The sequence below is a fragment of the Suncus etruscus genome, chromosome 3 (genome assembly GCF_024139225.1).
Source record: "Suncus etruscus isolate mSunEtr1 chromosome 3, mSunEtr1.pri.cur, whole genome shotgun sequence".
NCBI lineage: Eukaryota > Metazoa > Chordata > Mammalia > Eulipotyphla > Soricidae > Suncus > Suncus etruscus.
The window spans coordinates 108917948-108938706 of NC_064850.1; the positions used below are offsets into that span (position 1 = coordinate 108917948).

Consider the following 20759-nt stretch of genomic DNA (forward strand, 5'->3'; position numbering starts at 1 on the left):
AAAAACCAAAAAAAAAAAAAAAAAATTGGAAAATGACTAATCAAATGAGAAAACACTGACAGAAGGAAGGAAATAAAAAAAATTAAAAAAAAAACTTAGAGCAGTGCTCGCTTCACCAGCACATACCATATTTTCCGCCATTTAAGACGACTTTTGAAACGAAAAAAAGTCAACGGAAAATTGGGGGTCGTCTTATACGCTGAGTATATCCCAAAAACGTTTCACCTGGATATTGCCAGAAAACGAATTTTCCAACTCGATCCTGCACCAATCACTGCAAGGCTGCTCGGACTGCCTCTCTAACTCAGCCAATCCAAGCAGGCTTTTGATGCATGCAAATTAGACAATGTCTGGACCCGAATCTACACTGTCAAAAGCCTGCTCAGATTGGCCAGAGTCAGAGAGGAAGTCTATTACAGTATAACCTTTGAACCTTTGCTTGTTGTGATTGGCTCACTGTGGTACATGAGCACAGGAACATGCAGCACAGGAACTTTCTGTCTGATACAGCGAATATAGGCCTAAACCTATGTTTTAACTATAAAATTAGGGGGTCATCTTATATGCCCGGTCGTTTTATACGCTGGAAAATACGGTATACTAAAATTGGAACGATACAGAGAAGATTAGCATGTCCCCTGTGCAAGGATGACACGCAAATTCATGAAGCATTCCATTAAAAAAAAAAAAAAAACAGCAGATTATTGAATTGGAAATCCAAAAAACAATCCAAAAGCAAGAATTGCTTCTTTGGGGCCGGAGAGGTGGCACTAGAGGTAAGGTGTCTGCCTTACAAGCGCTAGCCAAGGAAGGACCACGGTTCGATCCCCCATCGTCACAAATGGTCCCCCCAAGCCACAGGCAATTTCTGAGCGCTTAGCCAGGAGTGATCCCTGAGCATCAAACGGGTGTGGCCCAAAAAAAAAAATAGAATTGCTTACTTAAAAAATAAACAAGATCGATAAATCTCAGAATCAAACACCTTGTAATAAACTTAACCACAGAGGTGAAAAGCCTAGTGAAAGAAAACTACAAAACACTACTTCAATAAATAAGAGAGAAAAACAAGGAAATGGTAACAACATCTCCTACTTACTGATTGAAGGGTTACCATCATTAAAATGGTAATATGCCTCAAAACATTGTTCAGATTCAATGCAGTTTCTATAAGTATACCCATGATGTTTTTCAAAGAAATAGATTGAATACTTCTGACATTCCTATGGTACAATAAATGTTCATGAATAATTAAAGCAATCCTTGGGAAAAAGAAGATGGGGGCATCACCTTCCCTAACTTTAAACTATACCACATTTAATGATTATTAAAATGTCATGGTATTGGAATAAAGACAGATTGTCAGATCACTAGAATAGAACTGAATATCCTGAGACAGTTCCCCAAGTATATGAAAAGTCAATTTTTGTTAAAGAAGCAAAAATGGTGAAGTAGAGCAAGAAAAGCCTCTTTAACAAGTAGTTCTGGGAAGCCTGGTCAACTACATGTAAGAAACTGAAGTCAGATCTCTTCCTGACACTATGCACAAAATGGAACAAGGACCTTGCTATCAAACCTGAAACTATAAGGTATATAGAGGAAAACATAAGCAGAACTTTTCATGACATTGAAGCTAAAGATATCTTCAAGGATGAAACACCCTGATTAAACAGGTAGAAGCAAGGATAAACAAATGGACTATACTAAATAACCTCAATATTGCACCTCAAAGGAAATGAAAACCAGAAAACAAAGACTGCCCACAAAATGGAAGAAACTATTCACCTGATACTCATCTGATAAAGGTTTAATATTTAAGACATGTGAGGTACTAATAGAGCTTAACAAGAAAAAAATCGAAACCCATCAAATATGGGAAGAGATGAACAGAAATTTTCTCAAGGGAGAAATGCAGATGGTCAAAAGGCACATGAAAAAAATGCTCCACATCATTAATCATCGAAGAGATGCAAATCAAAACTACACTGAAATATCACCTCACACAACAGAGACTGACACACACACACACACACACACACACACACACACACACACACACAAAGAACAAGAATACTGGGGCCAGAGCAATAGTACAGCAGATAGGCATTTTGCTTTGCACATGGCCCACCCAAGTTCAATCCCATATGAACACTACCAGAAGAAATTCCTGAGTATAGAGCCAGGAGTAACACCTGACCACTGCCAAGTATGTCCTGAAAGGAAGGGAGAGAGGGAAGGAGGGAGGGAGGGAGGGAGGGAGGGAGGGAGGGAGGGAGGGAGGGAGGGAGGGAGGGAGGGAGGGAGGGAGGGAGGGAAGGAGGGAGGAAAGAAAAAAGAAAAGAAAAGAAAAAGAACAAACAGTATGGCACAGATGTGGAGAGAAAGACTCATTCAAGAATGTTGACTGGTTTAACCTTTTAGGAAAATAATATGGACATTCTTCAAAAATCCAGAAATTAGGGGCCAGAGCAGTAGTGCAAGCAGTAAGGTGTCTACCTTGCATGCACTAACCTAGGATGGACCTCAGTTTGATCCCCCAGCATCCCATATGGTCTCCCAAGCCAGGAGCAATTTCTGAGAGCATAGCCATGATACCCCTGAGTGTCACCGGGTGTTATCCAAAATGAAAAATAATCCAAAAATTGAACTTTCATGTGATGCTCCTGTGACTATATCCTAGAACCAATGCATAAAAAGCATCTGCACTCCTTTTGTTAATCAAAGCACAATAGCCAGAATCTGGAAAGAATCCAAGTTCCACAAACAGATGAGTGAAGAAAGAAACTATGGTACATCTACACAATAAAATGCCATGCAGCTGTTAAAAAAAAAATGAAGGCATGAAATTTGCTTATACACGAATGGATATGGAGACTATTATGCTGAGTGAAATGAGTCAGAGCGAGAGGGATAGACATGGAATGATATCACTCATTTGTGGGATATAAAAATAATAGTATGGTATTAATACCCGAAGACAATAGAGATGAGGGCCAGGAAGACTGGTCCATAGAGAAAGCTTGACACAATTAGCAGAGAAGTGTAATTAGGGCAGAGAAGGGACCACTATGACTATGATAGTTAGAAATGATCACTCTGGACAAGAACTGAGTGCTGAAAGTGATATGCATTATATCACTTCAGTAACTGTATTGCAAGCCAGTGTTTAAAATGGGGGAAAGGGAAGAGCAAAAAAGAGTCAGAGAGAGAAGAAAAATGTCTGCAATTAGGCAGGCATGGAAGGAGGCCACGGAAAGACAGGAAGTAAAATGGGGACATTGGTGGGAAATGGTGTAGGACATTGTATAACTGAAACACAATCATGAACAATATTGTAACTGTATCTCCATAATACAAAACTTAAAAAAAATGTTTTTACCTCTCCACTAGCTTTTCAGTATAAAGAAAAAAGGGAATTGAAACTAAGTAAGGGGGAAATAACTTGACAAGCAAACCTACTATTAGAAAGGAACTAACATTTACAAAATGATGTTTATGACAAGGTCACTCTCAAGGTATATAGGATAAAGTGTCTTACAATACATTTTGGTACAGAACTGATTGATAGTCTTTACCAGGTTCCAATGGCTACACAGAAACCCAGTGTGTGGCAAGTATAATGTCCAGGCTTGTCTGATTATTCCCTGTGACAACCACACAAAAAACTGAGTTCCCCAAAGAAGCCCTTCTCTGGACGATTCTGACTGACTGCGACTCTATCAAGCTCAATCATTGCAATCCATAGGAGACATTTAACAACCAAATCTAGTGTAGCTGGACAAGTTGAACGTTCAATAGACCCCAATTAGGAAAGGGGAACCCCATACCTTCTATCCAGGGAAGAGGGATTGGAGACACTGACCCAATCGAAGTCCCCCGCAACAGATATGAAGGTTATAGCAGGTAAAATAAAAAAAACACACTACAAGCTAGTCGCTCCACCATGTGGAACCACAAGCCTAGATGGCAGCTCAGCTCCTCAGCAATCCTGCCTCCAATTTATTGGGATCCAAACAAAACCCCTCCACCCAGGGGGAAGGGGAAAAGCCAGATGAAAGGCAGTGAGAACACAGATACAAATGGGAACTATGTCAAAGACCTCTGTTACCTCACAGTCCAGTTCTTAAAGGTGAGAAAATGAACGAATCACGTCGGAGCTTCCAAAAGATGCGGTCAGCTCTGGCAACTTTCAGAAAATGGGCCTATGATAAAATCAATAAATAAGTCTAAAGTGGTAGGCTCGATCTCTCCTCAAAGCAGAGAGAACCTACAGTGCCACTGAATGTGTGTCTTGCTAATAATAGCGCCGCTGGCCGTTTCCTTCTCGCTGTCTCTCAGGTTTGCGCACCCTGCCTCCCGGTTTCGATTTTTGCAAAAATCTGGGAGGGTCACAGTTGCAACCAAGACTGCAAAATTAGGGAGAAAGCATCTCAGCCGGCCTTTTGGGAAAACCCCGGGAACAGGCGGCGCCCCGCTGTCCGCAGAACAAACAAGCTCTGAACAGAAGTTCTCCTGTTAGAAGTTGAAAAGAGAAGCGGACGGGGAACTCCAGAACCTTTATTAATTAAGATCGTGCCTCTGTGTCACTGCTCGAAGTTATTTTTTTTTTAGTTTTTGGGCCACACTCGGTGACGCCCAGGGGTTTCTCCTGGCTATGCGCTCAGAAATCGCTCCTGGCTTGGGGGACCCTATGGGACGCCTGGGGATCGAACCGCGGCCCGTCCTAGGCTAGCGCATGCAAGGCAAACGCCCTACCGCTTGCACCACCGCTCCAGCCCCTCGAAGGTATTTTCTAATCAGAGATATAACTCAGGTTTGCCGTCAGGTTCCTGACGGTGTCAGGAACTTCTGGCCCCGGGGTGCGATCGTGCTGGGGTCGAAGTCTCAAATCTGGACCCTTTCCAAGCTGAGAAGAAATTCAACCCTTCCCAGCTCACACCCCACGGCCAGCAGGAGCGAGGCCGTGCCTCCTGCCGGATGCACCAATTCGACCAGGGAAACCTCTGCAGGACTGGGGTCGCAAAGCACTGTGTGCGGCAGTGGACGCGCCCGAGGGTGCGGGGCTTTCCCGGCTAGTGCAGTGCTGCCCATCTGGGGTTCGGGTGCAGCGGAGCGCAGAGCCGGGAGCGCAGAGCCCGGCCCACCCTACACTGGCTGAATCGACATACCTGGGGAACTGAGATGCCACTTCCAAACTTGCTTTCTTGCAGTCACGCAATCAGCGGGGACCCGGCAAGAAAGACCCGGGTAGCTGTCAAGCAAGGGTTTCCAAGGTGCTGGAACCCGTGACCCGGGTCTCGACCGGTGAGTCTGCTCACCGCTTGTGTCCTGCTGAGACCAGGCTTCAGTCTGCTGGGTGGGTGACTGTCGGAAAAGAGAACTGAGATGCCTGCGGCCCCACGAGGGCTGCCCCAAGCACAGACACCGATTGCGCAACCTGAGAGGCCCAATTTCCCTGAAGCCTGGGACAGCCAAACTCCGCTTCTTCCTGAGGTCCTTCCCTGGAAATCCGAATCAGGTTTGTAGACAGCGGCTCATTCCCACCCACTTTCCACAGGTCTCCACTCAACCAGTTTACCTCCTTTTTCCTTTTCTGCCAACAAGCTTTTGCGCGCAAAGAGCTGACCAACCACCAGCCCCACTAACACAGCAAGAGCAGTTGCAGAAAAACCTGGATTTTGTTTTGGTTTGGTTGGTCGTTTATTTATTTTCCTCCGTCTTGTGGCCCTTCCTGACTTTCCCAGAAAAAACATCTCTAGTATGGGAAGCTCTCTTATACCCAAGACTAGAAACCGGTCGCTCCGGGCTGCATTTGCCCATTTCTCCAAGTCACTCAAAATAAATAAATAAATAAATAAATAAATAAATAAATAAATAAATAAATAAATAAATAAATAAGGCAAACAAACATAAGCATGACCTGAGACTGGGTTTCTACATGGCCACAGAATCTAGTATGTCTCAGAAAATGAGAAGTGTTTCTAAGGGAAACATCTGACTCTTTAAATTTTTGGTCACAGTATTGTACTCGCAGGGTTAGATCCTGAGCACCCCAAATAGCCCTCCCAGATTCTGCCGGAGTGATTCCTGAGCACAAAGCCAAAAGTACAACCTGAGCACTGCCAAGTTTGGCTCAAGAACAAACTAGCAAAAAGAAAAATAAAAGTTGCACTGCTTACAAGAGCCATGAACAACCTTTTACAAATTTTGCCTATCCGTAGTTCACAATTAAATCTGATCATCACTGAGATTGTAGGCTGAGATCTATCCAGGAGAATGTCATACAAATTCCAGATGGCAGAAATATATGAAACCTGAAATTTACCCTAAATTCAGGCCTTCTTCTTACACTACTCCACACTCAATATACTCCAGAAAGATTTGGGCATCCGTGTTTATAGTCACAGGCTTAGTCATAACCAAAGTCCACAGCCCTCTGGTGTCACCTGCCAGGACACCCACATGACAGTGCTGCATAAATGTTTAAAACAAGGAGGCTGCAATCCACTTGCCAGCTATATGAACAGTCAAGCTTGGCCCAAATACATTCCTGGAGTCACTCTGCAAAACTAACGGTGACAACTTACATTCATATTTTGTGCTAAGAAATCTACAACTACATAGTGTTTGATTTCTTTTTGTTTTGTGTGGGTGGGGGTCACACCCAGCAGTGCTCAGGGCTTACTCCTGGCTCTGCACTCAGGAATCACTCAGAATATCACATGGAAAACTGGGAATTGAAACTGGGTCATCTGTATGCAAGGCAAGCATCCTACCCACTGTACTATCGCTCCTGTCCAGTTCTGTCACTTTTTTAAAAGGACTATAGCCTGATTGAGTTAAATTCAAGCTTGCAATTCCAAGCTTAGATTGTGCACTTGTTTATATTGTGATTTTTAAGTAGGAGTAGCTGTATTTGTGGAACAGTATTGAAGCATTCAGGAGAGTTTCAAAAGAGCTTCAGGTACCATTTTCATAAGGGTATTAGTTGAGGGTGATATGCAAACTCAGAAAAGTTTGATAAGTCAAACAGCTGAGACAAAGACATTATCAAAAGCAGTATATTTATGAAAATAATCTAAACTGTTTAGGATTTAATCGGATCAGTTCATAAAATATATAAACATAACCAAGTTTAAAATGTTAACGTTTTGGCTGGTTATTATAAATAGATAGAACCTTGGGCCGGTGAGGTGGCGCTAGAGGTAAGGTGTCTGCCTTGCAAGCGCTAGCCAAGGAAGGACCGAGGTTAGATCCCCCAGCATCCCATATGGTCCCCCCAAGCCAGGGGCAATTTCTGAGTGCTTAGCCAGGAGTAACCCCTGAGCCTCAAACAGGTGTGGCCCGAAACCCACCCCCAAAAAATAGAACCTAAAAACTTAAAATCAAGGGTTCTGATTTGTTAAAATTAAATTCTATGGTCAAAGCAAACCTGAATGTCTACTTTTACAGACAAAACATCTTGAGGGCATTTTCTTTAAGGCAGCATTGGCAAATTAGAGTCACTTAAGAAAAAAAATTGTGGGGCCAGCGAGTTGGTGCTAGAGGTAAGGTGTCTGCCTTGCAAGCGCTAGCCAAGGAAGGACCGCGGTTCGATCCCCCAGCGTCCCATATGGTCCCCCCAAGCCAGGGGCAATTTCTGAGTGCTTAGCCAGGAATAACCCCTGAGCATCAAATGGGTGTGGCCAAAAAAGAAAAAGAAAAAAAAGGAAAAAATTGTGCATCCAAAGGGTGGTACAGTGGTAAAGCACTTGTCTTGCATCTCACTGGCCCCGTTCAGTTCAATCCCCTGCACTGCATAAGGTCCCCAGAGCATCACCAGCGATCACTGCTGAGCACAGTTATTAATAATCCCTGAGTACCACATGGTTTGGCCCATCCTTTTCCTCCCCCAAATGCACATAAAAGTTTAGTGATCCAGGGGCCCGGAGAGATAGCACAGCGGTGTTTGCCTTGCAAGCAGCCGATCCAGGACCACAGGTGGTTAGTTCGAATCCCAGTGTCCCATATGGTCCCCCGTGCATGCCAGGAGCTATTTCTGAGCAGATAGCCAGGAGTAACCCCTGAGCGCCGCCGAGTGTGGCCCAAAAACCAAAAAAAAAAAAAAAAGTTTAGTGATCTGGGAGATGATACAAAGGTTTTATATTTGGGAAGTCTATGTTTAATCCTTAACATCACATAGTCCCTGAGCACCACTGGGAGTGAGTCCATTAAACAACAAGCTGAACTATTCTTCAAGCACCTCTAAGTACATTTTGATTTTTCAAGGATATACCCTAAATCCTATGTAAGATTGCAGTGCAATGATGCTTAATACAGGAAAGCTTACCAAATGGCTTCCACTTTCAAGTTAACTGAGCTTTCCCTCTGCTGCCCAGTACCCCTTGCTTCCTTCAGTCTTCTGCTTTCTTCCCATCTACTCCTGCATGTCCTGCTGTCTTTTTCTCCCCTTCCTTTAGCCATAGCTTTGAGTTTTTTTTTGGAAGCTATCCAGATCTAACTGCATATCTATGTCTGTATAAGAGTTCTAGTCACACAGATGAGGAAGATTGTTTATGTGAAAGTCCAATGTCTTTGATGGCATTGTTCCATGGAATTGCATGGCATGACTTCTGATCCAAGGATTCCAGTCCTTCATCAAGAATGAGAATTCGGGCCCGGAGAGATAGCACAGCGGCATTTGCCTTGCAAGCAGCCGATCCAGGACCAAAGGTGGTTTGTTCGAATCCCGGTGTCCCATATGGTCCCCCCCGTGCCTGCCAGGAGCTATTTCTGAGCAGATAGCCAGGAGTAACCCCTGAGCACCGCCGGGTGTGGTCCAAAAACCAGAAAAAAAAAAAAAAAAAAAAAGAATGAGAATTCTCAGATTCCCCTTTTGCATAAACCACAACAGCATAGGGCCATACCCTTCATGCTCCTAGAAAAACAGCTCCACAGGGGTTGATCCCATGATGGTATGCTTCAAAGATGGAGAAACCCTGAATCTCTTAGGCCACAGAAATTCCCTTTCTTCCCCAATGCTTACTGTGCCTATGCAAAAAAAAAAAAAAAAAAGTAGGGGGAACGCCAAACCCTTCCACTCCAGCACCCCTACTTTTTGTTGTCTTGTTTTGATTTGGTAGTTTTTGACTTTGTTTTTCTTCTCTTTTTTCTTCCACTTTTCTCTTTCTTTTTCACTCTTGTGGTTATTATTTGGTGATTTATTTTTATTTTTATTTGCTGGGTGCTGTTTTCTTTTTTCTTCCATTTTCTTTTTCTTTTTTTGGTAGTTGTTACCAAATTTTTTTCTTCCTTTTTTCTTATCCTTTTTATCTTCAATGACGGTGGAATGGATGCTCAATCTACAACAAGCTGTAAAGTGGAGACCAGTTACACTAGCATACTGGGGGTTAAAGGAGGGAGATATGGGATACATGCTGGGAACAGGGGTGGAGGGAGGACAGCACTGGTGGTGGGAATGCCCCTCATTCAATGTCAATATGTACCATAAATGATGCAGTGAAAGATTTGTAATGCACTTTGGTCACAATAAAAATTTAAAAAAAAAATAAAAGAAAATAGCTCTACCAGAGAGATAGACACAGAATAGTCTCACTCATCTATGGGTTTTAAGAAAATTAAAGACACTACTGTAATAAGGCCCAGAGACAATTGAGTTAAAGGCTGGGAGGGCCGGAAGGACCGGCTCACAATTTGAAGCTCACCACAAAGAGTGGTGAACACTGTTAGGAAAATAACTACACTAACAACTAGCATGACAACGTTAAAGAATGAGAAAAGTGGGGCCGGGTAGGTGGCGCTGGAGGTAAGGTGTCTGCCTTGCAAGCGCTAGCCAAGGAAGGACCACGGTTCGATCCCCCAGAGTCCCATATGGTCCCCCCAAGCCAGGGGCGATTTCTGAGCACATAGCCAGGAGTAACCCCTGAGCGTCAAACGGGTGTGGCCCAAAAACCAAAAAAAAAAAAAAAAAGAATGAGAAAAGTAAAATGCCTGTCGCAAAGGCAGGGGTGGGAGGGAGGGCATTGGTGGTGGGAATGTTGCACTAGTGTGGGGGGGTATTCTATTTATGACTAAAACCCAACTATGAACATGTAATCATAGTAATCATGGTGCTTAAATAAATATATACATATATAATATATATATATAACTAGAGATCAATATTGCTGATGAACACAGATGCAAAGATCCTCAACAAAATTCTAGCAAATAGAATCCAATGCCTCATCAAGAAGGTCATACATCATGACCAATGATAATGGGGGGCCAGAGAGATAGCATGGTGGTAAGATGTTTGCCTTGCATGCAGAAAGAGGGTGGTTTGAATCACAGCATCCCTTATGGTCCCCCGAGCTTGCCAAGAGCAATTTCTGAGCGTAGAGCCAGGAGTAACTCCTGAGCGCTGCTGGGTGTGACCCAAAAACCAAAAGAAAAAGGATGATAATGAATGACAAAAAATGGGAAGATGTGAAAAGTGAAAAGAGAAAGGGAAATTTCTTATCTTTCACAATAGCTCAGTGGACAGAGAAACTTTGAGGCACATGGCAACCACTGAGCTACAAAGCCATGTTGGCACAGAGGAAATCCAGAGAGGAAATGAGTAAGGCAAATGAGGAATGACATCTGAGTAGGGTTTTTTCCCTCTCTTCACTATTTTCTTTAAAGCTTCTGCTTTGGGGTCTGTGGGGATAGTACAGAAGGTAAAACATTTGCCTTGCACAATGCTACCCAGGGTTCAATCTCTGACACCCCATATGGCCCTTACGCACCTTTTGGAGATTCCTGAGCACAGAGCCAGGAGTAAACTTATGGCCAAAAGCAACAAACCCCCCCCCAAAAAAAAAACAAATAAACAAACAAAAAAAATCCCAGAAGCATGTTTTTAGCATCTTCAGCCAATTGCCAGAAAATGACCAGATTATAGTTCCCCAAAACCTTCACAGGGCCAAGCAGAGCTGGGTCGGCTTTGGTCTGCAAGCCACAATTAGACTCATGGACTCTCCTCAGTATTTTATCTCCCAGAGTCAGACATTAGCAAGAAAAGATTTTCCCCTAAGGGGCCAGGAAAGAATTTACTTATTAGCCAAATACAATTCTCCATGGAAATGGCACATGAGAAAGTGCCTGCTAAATTATTCAACCTTTTGATAGGAGACTACTGTGCTAGGAATGGAATGAGATCAGACTGGCAAGCTTTCTCATTTTAACAGGAGAATCATCCCCTTCTCATTAGCCAATGAAAGAACGAATAATGAAGATTCAGTGTGTAGGTGCAACTCTGAACAAAAGAGAAGGTCTCACTTAAACTTCCATTGGGAATGTGAAGGACATGGATTTGAGGGAAAATAGGGATCTCCCAAAACCTAGAACATGTAGATTCTGGGAAAGAGGTGAAAGAGAAAGGAAGAAAAGAAACTAAGTACTTAGTGAAAACTTCCTCAGGTGCCAGTCAAGAAGTCTTTTGTCAGGGCCGGAGAGATAGCATGGAGGTAAGGCATTTGCCTTGCATTCAGGAGGACAGTGGTTCAAATCCTGGCGTCCCAGATGGTCTTTTGAGCCTGCCAGGAGCGATTCTGAGCATAGAGCCAGGAGTAACCCCTGAGTGCTGCTGGGTGTGACCCAAAAACAAAAACAAACAAACAAACAAAAAAAGAAGTATTTTGTCTAGAAAGGTGTCCAGGCCAAAACTGCTGGCCCAGCCAAGGCTCATTTCCTTCTCTGAACAAAAGACATCCAGTCTGAGGAAAGGGCCATTGTTCACTTGTCTTTTCCAAGAATGAGGCGACTCCTGAGAAAGCTTTCCTTGCCACTCCCACAAACACAGAAGGGCTGTGTTTAAGCCTCAGCAGGCGAGTCAAAGTCACAGCAGGAGGAACTCTGTTGTGTCCCAGGCCCTCCAGTGAGCACGTTAGCATTCTCCAATTGCTCATACATGACATTTCTCTTTCAGGAAGTGAAAGTGGCAGTGGGCCACACTGTCCTACTTCATTAAAGGGCCTCATGGCTGGCAAAGAAAGCTGGCTGAGGAGAAAAAAATCTATCCTGCCCTTAAAAGGGGCCAGACATGCTTTTTCAAGGCCAGGAAGTTCCTTCACATCATCTTTGGGTTGGGCATGGTCTTTGTGGACTCACAGAACCCTCAAGAATCTCACTTGTGGGGCCAGAGAGATAGCATGGAGGCAGGGTGTTTGCCTTGCATGCAGAAGGACGGTGGTTCGAATCTTGGTATCCCATATGGTCCCCTGAGCCTGCCAGAAGCAATTTATGAGCATAGAGCCAGGAGTAACCCCTGAGTGCCACTGGGTGTGACCCAAAAGCCAAAAAAAAAAAAAAAAAAAAAAAAAAAGGAAGAAGAATCGCAGTTTGATCCCTCTGATGTCCCATATGGTCCCCCAAGCCAGATGCAATTTCTGAGCGCATAGACAGGAGTAACTCCTGAGCATCATGTCACCAGGAATGGCCGAAAAAAAACGGAAGGGAAAAAAAAAAGAATTTCACTTGAGGTCACCTCAAGGGCAGGGACAGCTGCCTTGCATTGGGCCAACCTGGTTTTGATTCCAGCACTACACAGGGTCCCCCAAGTCCTGCCAGGAATGATCCCTGAGCACAGAGCCAAAAGCAAATGCTGAGCACTGCAGGGTGTGGCCCTCAAACAAAATTAAACTAAAGAATCTAAAAGTCTTAGGGGCAAAGGTAAACTGAACCAGTGAGGAAGGGATGAGTTTCCCCATTTAGTAGAGGAGCAGCATGAGAAATTAGAAAAGTTGTTAAGTTGTTAAGAGATGGAGCCAAGGTTTGAACTCCTGGTGCCAGGGCCACGGTGCTTACACTGTGGGTTTAGTTATCTTTAGTGTCACCTTCATTATCACAAGGGCTTGGTTTACTGGTTTCAAAGGGTGCAGAGCTACACAAATTCAGTCACATCATGAGTCACTCCCACAGTAATACGGCTGAAACGTGTCCTGTGAAGGGACATGATTGCAACAGGTCCTGGAAAGAACCACCACATGTCCATGTGAACTCCTGGGGTGTTGTTTCCAGGCCTCGAGGCCTTAAGATAGTAATATATATATATATATATATATATATATATATATATATATATATATATATATATATAGAGAGAGAGAGAGAGAGAGAGAGAGAGAGAGAGAGAGACAGGACAGAACTAAATATCCAGGCCAAAGTCAATAACAATGAAGTCATGAAACCTAAACCTAAACTTTAACAATCTAAACTTAAAATGGGCCTGCTATACAGGAAGGCTGGGGAATAAGGGGGTGGTCTGGGATGGACTCTGGGAACATTGATGGAAGGAGGTGGACACTGGTAGTAGAATTGGCTTTAATTCATTGTATGTCTGAAACCCAATTATGAAGGACATTGTAAGTCACAATGGTTTCAATAAAATATTAAAAAGAAAAAAAGAACTTCAGGAGAAGAGTGAAGCAAAAACATGTTGGACTTGGAGGGTCTGAGGAAGGGGAGTGGGAGAGGATGAGAAAGGAAAGTGAAGCGTTCAAGAGAGAGGCTTTTAAAGCTTTTCTAAACTTAAAGAGAATCCAGGAATGTCCCAATATGAAAGTCTGAATGTTGACATCACAAGAGGGGAGATGCAGATAACACATACGCAGAAGCACATGTGCATCCAGATGCCAACATTTAATCTTTAGGACCAAAAACTATCTAACTTCCTAAGATAAAGTTGTGCATTTGAAGGAATACATTCGACAAAGCCCTTCCTGGCTCCCTAAGTATCAAACCACCTGCTCTAAAATGCTTTTCCTGAATAGCTGTTTATAGCTGTGTATTTGCGCCCATTCCACCTGACATTTTATTGCTCTAAATCCACAGCTAGGGAAGAAGTTAACTCTGTTTCTGGAAACAGGTTAGGCTCCTCATGGGGGCATACACCTCATGAGTGGGGAGTGACCCAACTTCCCCCACGATGTGGGAGCCTGGTGGGGTGGGTGCCAATATGAGAGTGAATCATGGCTTGATTCTGAGGAATACTCAATGTAGGTCAGTGGGCAGGAGCCTTGTTGGAGCTTTTGTGCCCTCTGCCTTTCTTCAGTGACTATGACTATGGCAGAAGGAAGGGCTCAAGTCTCGGTTTATGTCTTGAAAAACAGGTGATCAATTCCAAGATTAAAAGAGTGAATACAGCAGAGAAAGGACCACTGTGACGATGAGAGTTGGAAATGATCACTTGGACAAGACCAAGGTGCTGAAAGGAGAAGTGATAGGCATGACTAAATACCCCTTCAGTAACGATTTTGCAAACCACAATGTCTAAAATTAAAACAGGGGAGAGAGAGAGAGAGAGAGAGAGAGAGAGAGAGAGAGAGAGAGAGAGAGAGAGAGAGAGAGAGAGAGAGAGAGAGAGAGAGAGAGAGAAGAAAAATGTCTGCTATAAGAGTCAGGGGGAGGACACTGGGTGGCAGAGGGTAAACTGGGGACAATGGTGTCAGAAAATGTGCACAGGTGTTGAATATTATATGACTGAAAGTCAATTGTGAACATACTTTGTAACTGTGTATCTCCCACCCAATTAAAGAATTTGTTTAAGACAAAAAAGGATGAGTTGGGGCTGGAGAGATAGCATGGAGGTAGAGCATTTGCCTTACATGCAGAAGGACGGTGGTTCAAATCCCGGCATCCCATATGGTCCCCTGTGCCTGCCAGGGCGATTTCTGAGCATAGAGCCAGGAGTAACCCCTGAGTGCTGCCGGGTGTGACCCAAAAGCCAAAAAAAGAAATAAGAAATAAGAAAAAAGAAAAAAAAGAAAAGGGTGAGTTATGGTACACTGGGTAGGGTGCTTGCCTTGTATGCAGCTTACCCAGGCTTGATCCCCAACATCCCATAAGGTCCCTAAGCCCACCAGGAGTGATCCTGAGTGCAGAGCCAGCAGTAAGGCCTGAGCAATGCTGTGTGGCTCAAAAACAAACAATACCCCCTCACCACCAAAAAAAAGTGAACATAAAGTGAACATCTTTTTTTTGTTTGTTTGTTTTTGGGTCACACTCGGCGGTGCTCAGGGGTTACTCCTGGCTGTCTGCTCAGAAATAGCTCCTGGTAGGCACGGGGGACCATATGGGACACCGGGATTCGAACCAACCACCTTTGGTCCTGGATCAGCTGCTTGCAAGGCAAACGCCGATGTGCTATCTCTCCGGACCCTAAAGTGAACATCTTATGGGTTATGGGGCTTTCTGGCAGCTGATGTGTTTCCCTTTTTCTCCTAAAATGGAACTTGCAGCTGGTCTTTCTCCCCAGGATTTTGAAGGCAAAAGGAGTGCATAGTGGAGGGTGTTTCAGTCACTGCCATCACTGCTTACACCTCTGTGAGCAAACTTGAGCCTGGCTGAGTTCACGTGGGTCGCATATCAGGGTGTAGTGCTCACTCTCAACTGTGGTGCTCTCAAGTGACCTGTGCCCACTCACCTGAATCTAGATGTGTGTGTGTGTGTGTGTGTGTGTGTGTGTGTGTGTCTAAGAAAAAGTTTTTATTAATGAAGGCAAGTAAACACGTGTTTCTTGGTGTTTCTTCTTCACTGTGGATCCAGAATCTCAGATGGTTTGGGCATCTTGACCTAACCCTACATTGCTTGCTTTCTGTGTTGCAGGAATTGCTTTTATTTTGTTGGTGGTGGTGCTGGTGTTTTGGGATGCGACACACCTCAGATCACTTCTGGCAGTATGGAGCTGGGAATAAATGTAGGGTGCTCTCCAGCCTTTTAGCCACACACACCTCACACTCCAGTCCAGGAGTTTCTTTTAATACTGAATTATAGCTTGAATGACCATTTTCATTCCTACTGAGATAGCTGCTTTTGCTAATAGTACAATGGGTAAGGGCACTTGCCTTATATGAGGCTGGCCAGGGTTCGATCCCCAGCATTCCATATGATCCCCGGACATTTGCCAGGAGTGATCCCTGAGTGCACAACAAGGAGTAATCACCAGGTCTGGCCTCCAAACAAAAAGAAAGATAAGATACACATATCTTAAAGTCATAATGTTTGCTCAGTTTCTTCAACCATTTTCACATTTTAAATGTGTTCAGGAGCTGGCTGTGTCTCCCAAAGTAAGCACAATGCCCACTAAAACAAATAATAAATTCTACATCAACAGAGAATGAATAAGGTATGAAGTGGCCAAATAAAATGACATTGGGTAGTGTTTTTGTTGATTTGTTTGGTCTTTGGGCCACACAGAATCTTTTGTCAGCTCTGATCAGAGCTAGGGCTTTGGAAACTGGCTAGAGAGATACCAACTTCAGGGCTCTGGACACAAGAGGAAAACTAAAAGCTGAAGCTGGAGTCAGGAAGGAAACCTTTCTCCCCATGACCCTCACCAGCATACAGCCCCACAGCCCGATGAGAGATGCCGCTCCCTGACTCTCCACCAAGAAATTAATAAAACCTGTGCTGTTTTATGTATGTCCTCAGAGTTGAGAATTTTATCTTAATGACAGCAACAGAAATGGATACCCAGTTTGGGGCCCATCTTTGACTTAGGAGTCAGTTCCTAAATTCCTAGATTTTCAAAATCTAGCATGCACTGCCAACCACTTCTAATCTCATCCTGTGGCAGTGATGTTCACACCAACCTAAACTTGCTCTCCTGTTTCTAGCTGCTTTGTGTCTTATTGATGAGAATGACTGCTGAACTAAGGGTTTACTTCGTGGCCTGCACTGTCAAAACAATCCTCACTTCAGGAGGCTTCTTGTCCTTATTTTAATTGATTTGGGGCCACTAAAAACAAAAAGGCTACACTCTAACCCTTTAAGTCATCATCCCAGCCTGCTTCCTACCTGCAGAGCCCAGGGTTCAGGCCTGTTGGTGGGTAGCAGGGGCGTGCAGTGGGTTGGTGGGCTCTGCAGGCTGAGGAGAGCAATCCTGGGGAGGGCGCGAACATCCCTTACTGGGGCTGACCTCATTCTTGCAACCCTCCAGAATTCAGGCCTTTCTCTAGTTGTGGCTTGCAATTGCTGCTCTGCTATAGTGGTCAGGCCACCTATTGCTTTCAAACAGCCCCCAGGGCCCTGCCAGCTGTGCTTCCTCTCAGGGATCAAGCCAGTGGCATCCCCTATCTTCCCCTCTTCTCTCTGGGACCATGTCTGTGGCAAGGCAGCACCCTAAACTGTTGGTGCCTTGTGAGCACTGTTCAGCCTCTCTCTGATTTGTTCATTCCCTACAGCCTCCATCTTGGGGAACCCCCTTTCTGGGGGAGCAGCCCAAAGCTAGCAAAACCTCTACCTACAAAGGCTTAAACAGTCCTGCATACAAGTGCTTAGGATCTACTATCTTGTCCAAGTCCCATTTCCAGGGTCCTGTCTTCCAGGCCTCATTGTTCAGCACAACTCAGGCCCAACTATGCCCAGTGAAACCTGATCCTCTTCTCTGACAGAGCCTACCCTCGTGTGTACACTGACACTCTGTGCCAGAGCCTCATGCTGTATGCATGTGAGCCATGTGCCCTGCCTGCTGGACTACTATTGCTCTGGCCCTACATAATTTCTTCATTGCTCTTTAAAGTAATCTCTCCTACTAGATCCCTAATAAAGACGAAGCACAACGTAAAAATAAAGCACTTTTATTAAGGGTTAAAAAATTGTTTTTGGGGCCAGCGAGGTGGTGCTAGAGGTAAGGTGTCTGCCTTGCAAGCGCTAGCCAAGGAAGGACCGCGGTTCGATCCCCCAGCGTCCCATATGGTCCCCCCAAGCCAGGGGCAATTTCTGAGCACGTAGCCAGGAGTAACCCCTGAGTATCAAACGGGTGTGGCCTGAACAACCAAAAAAAAAAAAAATGTTTCCAACTATAAACACATAGACAATGCCACCAGTGTACAGATCAGCAAGAGCCAAAGAGGCGCCAATGACACTCCCTTACCCCAACCCCGGAAGTTCTATATGCAGGAAGCTTGGCTCCCTTAGAGGGAAACTGAATACTCACTGGGGTGTCCCTGCTGCTGGCATGACCCCTGGGACTGAGCTGACTAAGGACAGGGAGGGAGAGGCCCAGCCTCCCCTGTGCAGACACGAAGGCCAGCTTACATTCCCCAGGACTGGGAAGCACGCATCCTCCAAGCTGGAGTCCAAGCAAGCTGCCTTTCCTGTCTCCCATCAATAATCCACACTTGATTCCAGCTGCCCTGCCGGGCATTCCTGAACCCAGAACCTTTGCTCAGCCCCCAAAGGTGGCTTTTGTTTTCCACCAGCTCCTGGGTCTCTACCATTCCTGGTCGATCCACCTTACCTTCTCAGATGTCCTTTCTAAAAACTCTCATTTTGCCCCCCAGTTCTTTTGTTTTGGGGGCTACTCCCAGCCATGCAGTATCGGATATTATCCCAAACCTGAGCTCTGGCATGCAAAGTAAGTGTCCAGCCCCTACAACTCTCTCCAAGTCCCCACATCTTGGATTCTGCAGTCACAACACAGGGATGTTTTCATGTCTCCTGATTGTGAGAGTGTGATGTTAAAAAAATAAAATAAGAGCATCCAGGTGAATTTCATTAAAAAAAAAAAAAGAAAGAATTTATTTTCATATAAAAGTGCCAAAATATCCACCCACTGTTGTATCTATTTCACAATTCGTGTACTCTAGTCATGGTAACACAAGCCTTTTTATTCACATTGTTTAAAAATCTGATTCTTTTCACACGTTCCCACAGTAGCTCGAATCCCTTGATAACGGGAAAGTGGGGTTCCTGTTTGCAGGTGTAGTCCATATGTCCAGATTCATGTAGGTGCGGAACGGGTTGAACCCGAGGTAGTATTCCTTGCACATCACTGCCTGGTTCTCCATGTGCGGCGAGTGCTCCGCTGCAGGGCTGAGCGGGCAGCAGTTCTCGTACACGTCGCTCTGTGGGGCCCAGATGGAGCCGAACAGTCCAGACATTGGAGACAGGCTGCAGGTACTCGTGAGGTAGGGCTGCCGGGCGACGAGGTGGGAATGGAGAAAGAGGAGAAATGTTAAAAGCGGAAGTCTCAGAAAAGCCCAGCTGAGGTTAAATTTGTGCCCATAGATCCCACCACAATCTCAAACATATATTCTGGAATGTCCTTAAGCTCTCCTCCACTTTAAGGGTTCCCTTAGCTCAAAACATTTTTCTCAGGGCCAGAGTGCTATCACTTGCAGGTAGCCTTATACACAGCTGACCTGGATTCAATTCTCAGCATCAGCATCCCATATGGTCCCCCGAGCCTGCCAGGTACAATTTCTGAGGGTAGAGCCAAAAGTAACTCCTAAGCATGGACGAGGGTGGCCAAAAAAAAAAAAAAATGAATAAAAAAAACCAACTTTTTTCTCTAGGGGCTAAACCAACAGTACAGTGAATTGGATGCTTGCTTTGCACATGGGCCACCTTGATCCCCTACATCCCATATGGTCCACTGAGTCTGCCAAGAGTGATTTCTGAGTGCAGATCAGGAATAAGCCCTGAGCATCAATGACTATAGCAAAAACAAACAAATAAAAGTACATAAAGTAACCCCCAAAGCCCCAAAGAACCTTTTTTTTTCTCCAGGTACCAGGATGATAGTAAAGGAAGGCACTTGCTGTGCATGCTGCCAACCGGGGTTCAGTTCCAGCACAACATATGGTATGGCCAGGGGTGATCCTGAACTCTGAGCCTAGAGTAAGCCCTAAGCATCGTAGGTATGGTCCGGACAAACATGCACCAGAAAACCTTTTCTCCAACTGAGAGCTAAGAAAATCCAATACTGGGTAAAGTTCTCGCTCACCCTAAGATGCAGACCCATCTCCACTTCAAAGGCCTCAGTGTGCAATGACAGCGGAATGTGGAGGTGACACAGGAGGACAGGTGGACTGGGGTGATCTCTGCACCCTCCAAGTGCTCATTGGCCCTGAGTTTCCTAGGCCTAATTTCCTCTCCTGCCACAGAGGTGGCATCTGCCTCATCATGCACCCCTTCTGGATTCTATATCAGGTTCTCAGTCACATTCGTGGGGACAGGAACTGGTGTGGGCTCCTGTGGTCAAGAATACAAGTGCCACCATTGTTCATAGGAATCAGCCCTCAGCTCCAGGGAAAGAAGCACTAGAAAGAAACAGGACTGCTGGGGTGAGTGGCCATGGGTTGGGTAACAAGGGGACACCTAGGGGGCGGCACTGACCGAAGAACTGATGAGACCGGCGTGTCCCCAGGCGGCAGGCATGCTGGGCGCTGCGTTCCAGGTAGACTGTGTGCTGTGGTCGATGAAGTCAGTCTGCACTTCAGTAGGGCAAGGGAAGCCGTTGGGGTAATTCATGTTTTCTACAAGGGTAGGAGACATCAAAGAAGTCACCATTTTGAGGATGAGAACTTAACCCTCTCAAGATGCATAAGGCCCCACAGCTTTCATGAAAGATAGACACCAAGCGAGTACTTCCCCCAGAGGCCCAGATAGTGAGTGCCCTGTCTTTTTTGGTCTCTCTGCCCAGATGGCCTCCGGTTTCCTCTAGGTGTGATTTTTCTGGAGTGGATCTTCTGATGGAAGCGCTAAGATTCTATGGGAGCAGGAAATGCTCTGACAAAATGGAGCAGTGTCCGTTCCTCCTACCATATCACCCTCACCAGCTACACATTTGTATAAAGATAGGTTGTTACAAGTTAAAGGAAAACATGGTTCGTTTTAGGTCCTAAGCAAGCACCAGCCTTACCCTCAATCTCCACAGCACCACCGTGTGATAAGCATGCAGCAATGCACACATCACATGCAGGTAAGTCAAACCATTTGGAAAAGGCTTTGCCCCT

At 44.9% G+C, this 20759-nt stretch overlaps 1 protein-coding gene and 1 non-coding gene across 2 annotated transcripts in view; one reads left to right on the top strand and one right to left on the bottom strand.

The window, feature by feature from the left end:
* The first annotated feature begins 572 nt into the window (after positions 1–572).
* On the top strand, positions 573–683 carry LOC126004769 (U6 spliceosomal RNA). Its single transcript, XR_007494025.1, has one exon. It is a non-coding gene; the product is annotated as a U6 spliceosomal RNA (small nuclear RNA).
* A 17836-nt stretch (positions 684–18519) lies between these two features.
* The window catches only part of TMEM131L (transmembrane 131 like), a 156724-nt gene continuing 154484 nt past the window's right edge, over positions 18520–20759 (bottom strand). The window contains exons 34-35 of the mRNA XM_049769635.1: positions 20140–20279; positions 18520–18935 (exon numbers count right to left, since the gene is read on the bottom strand). Coding sequence (XP_049625592.1) covers positions 18660–18935; positions 20140–20279 — 416 coding nt within the window. The 3' untranslated portion in view covers positions 18520–18659. The remainder of the gene's footprint in view (positions 18936–20139; positions 20280–20759) is intronic.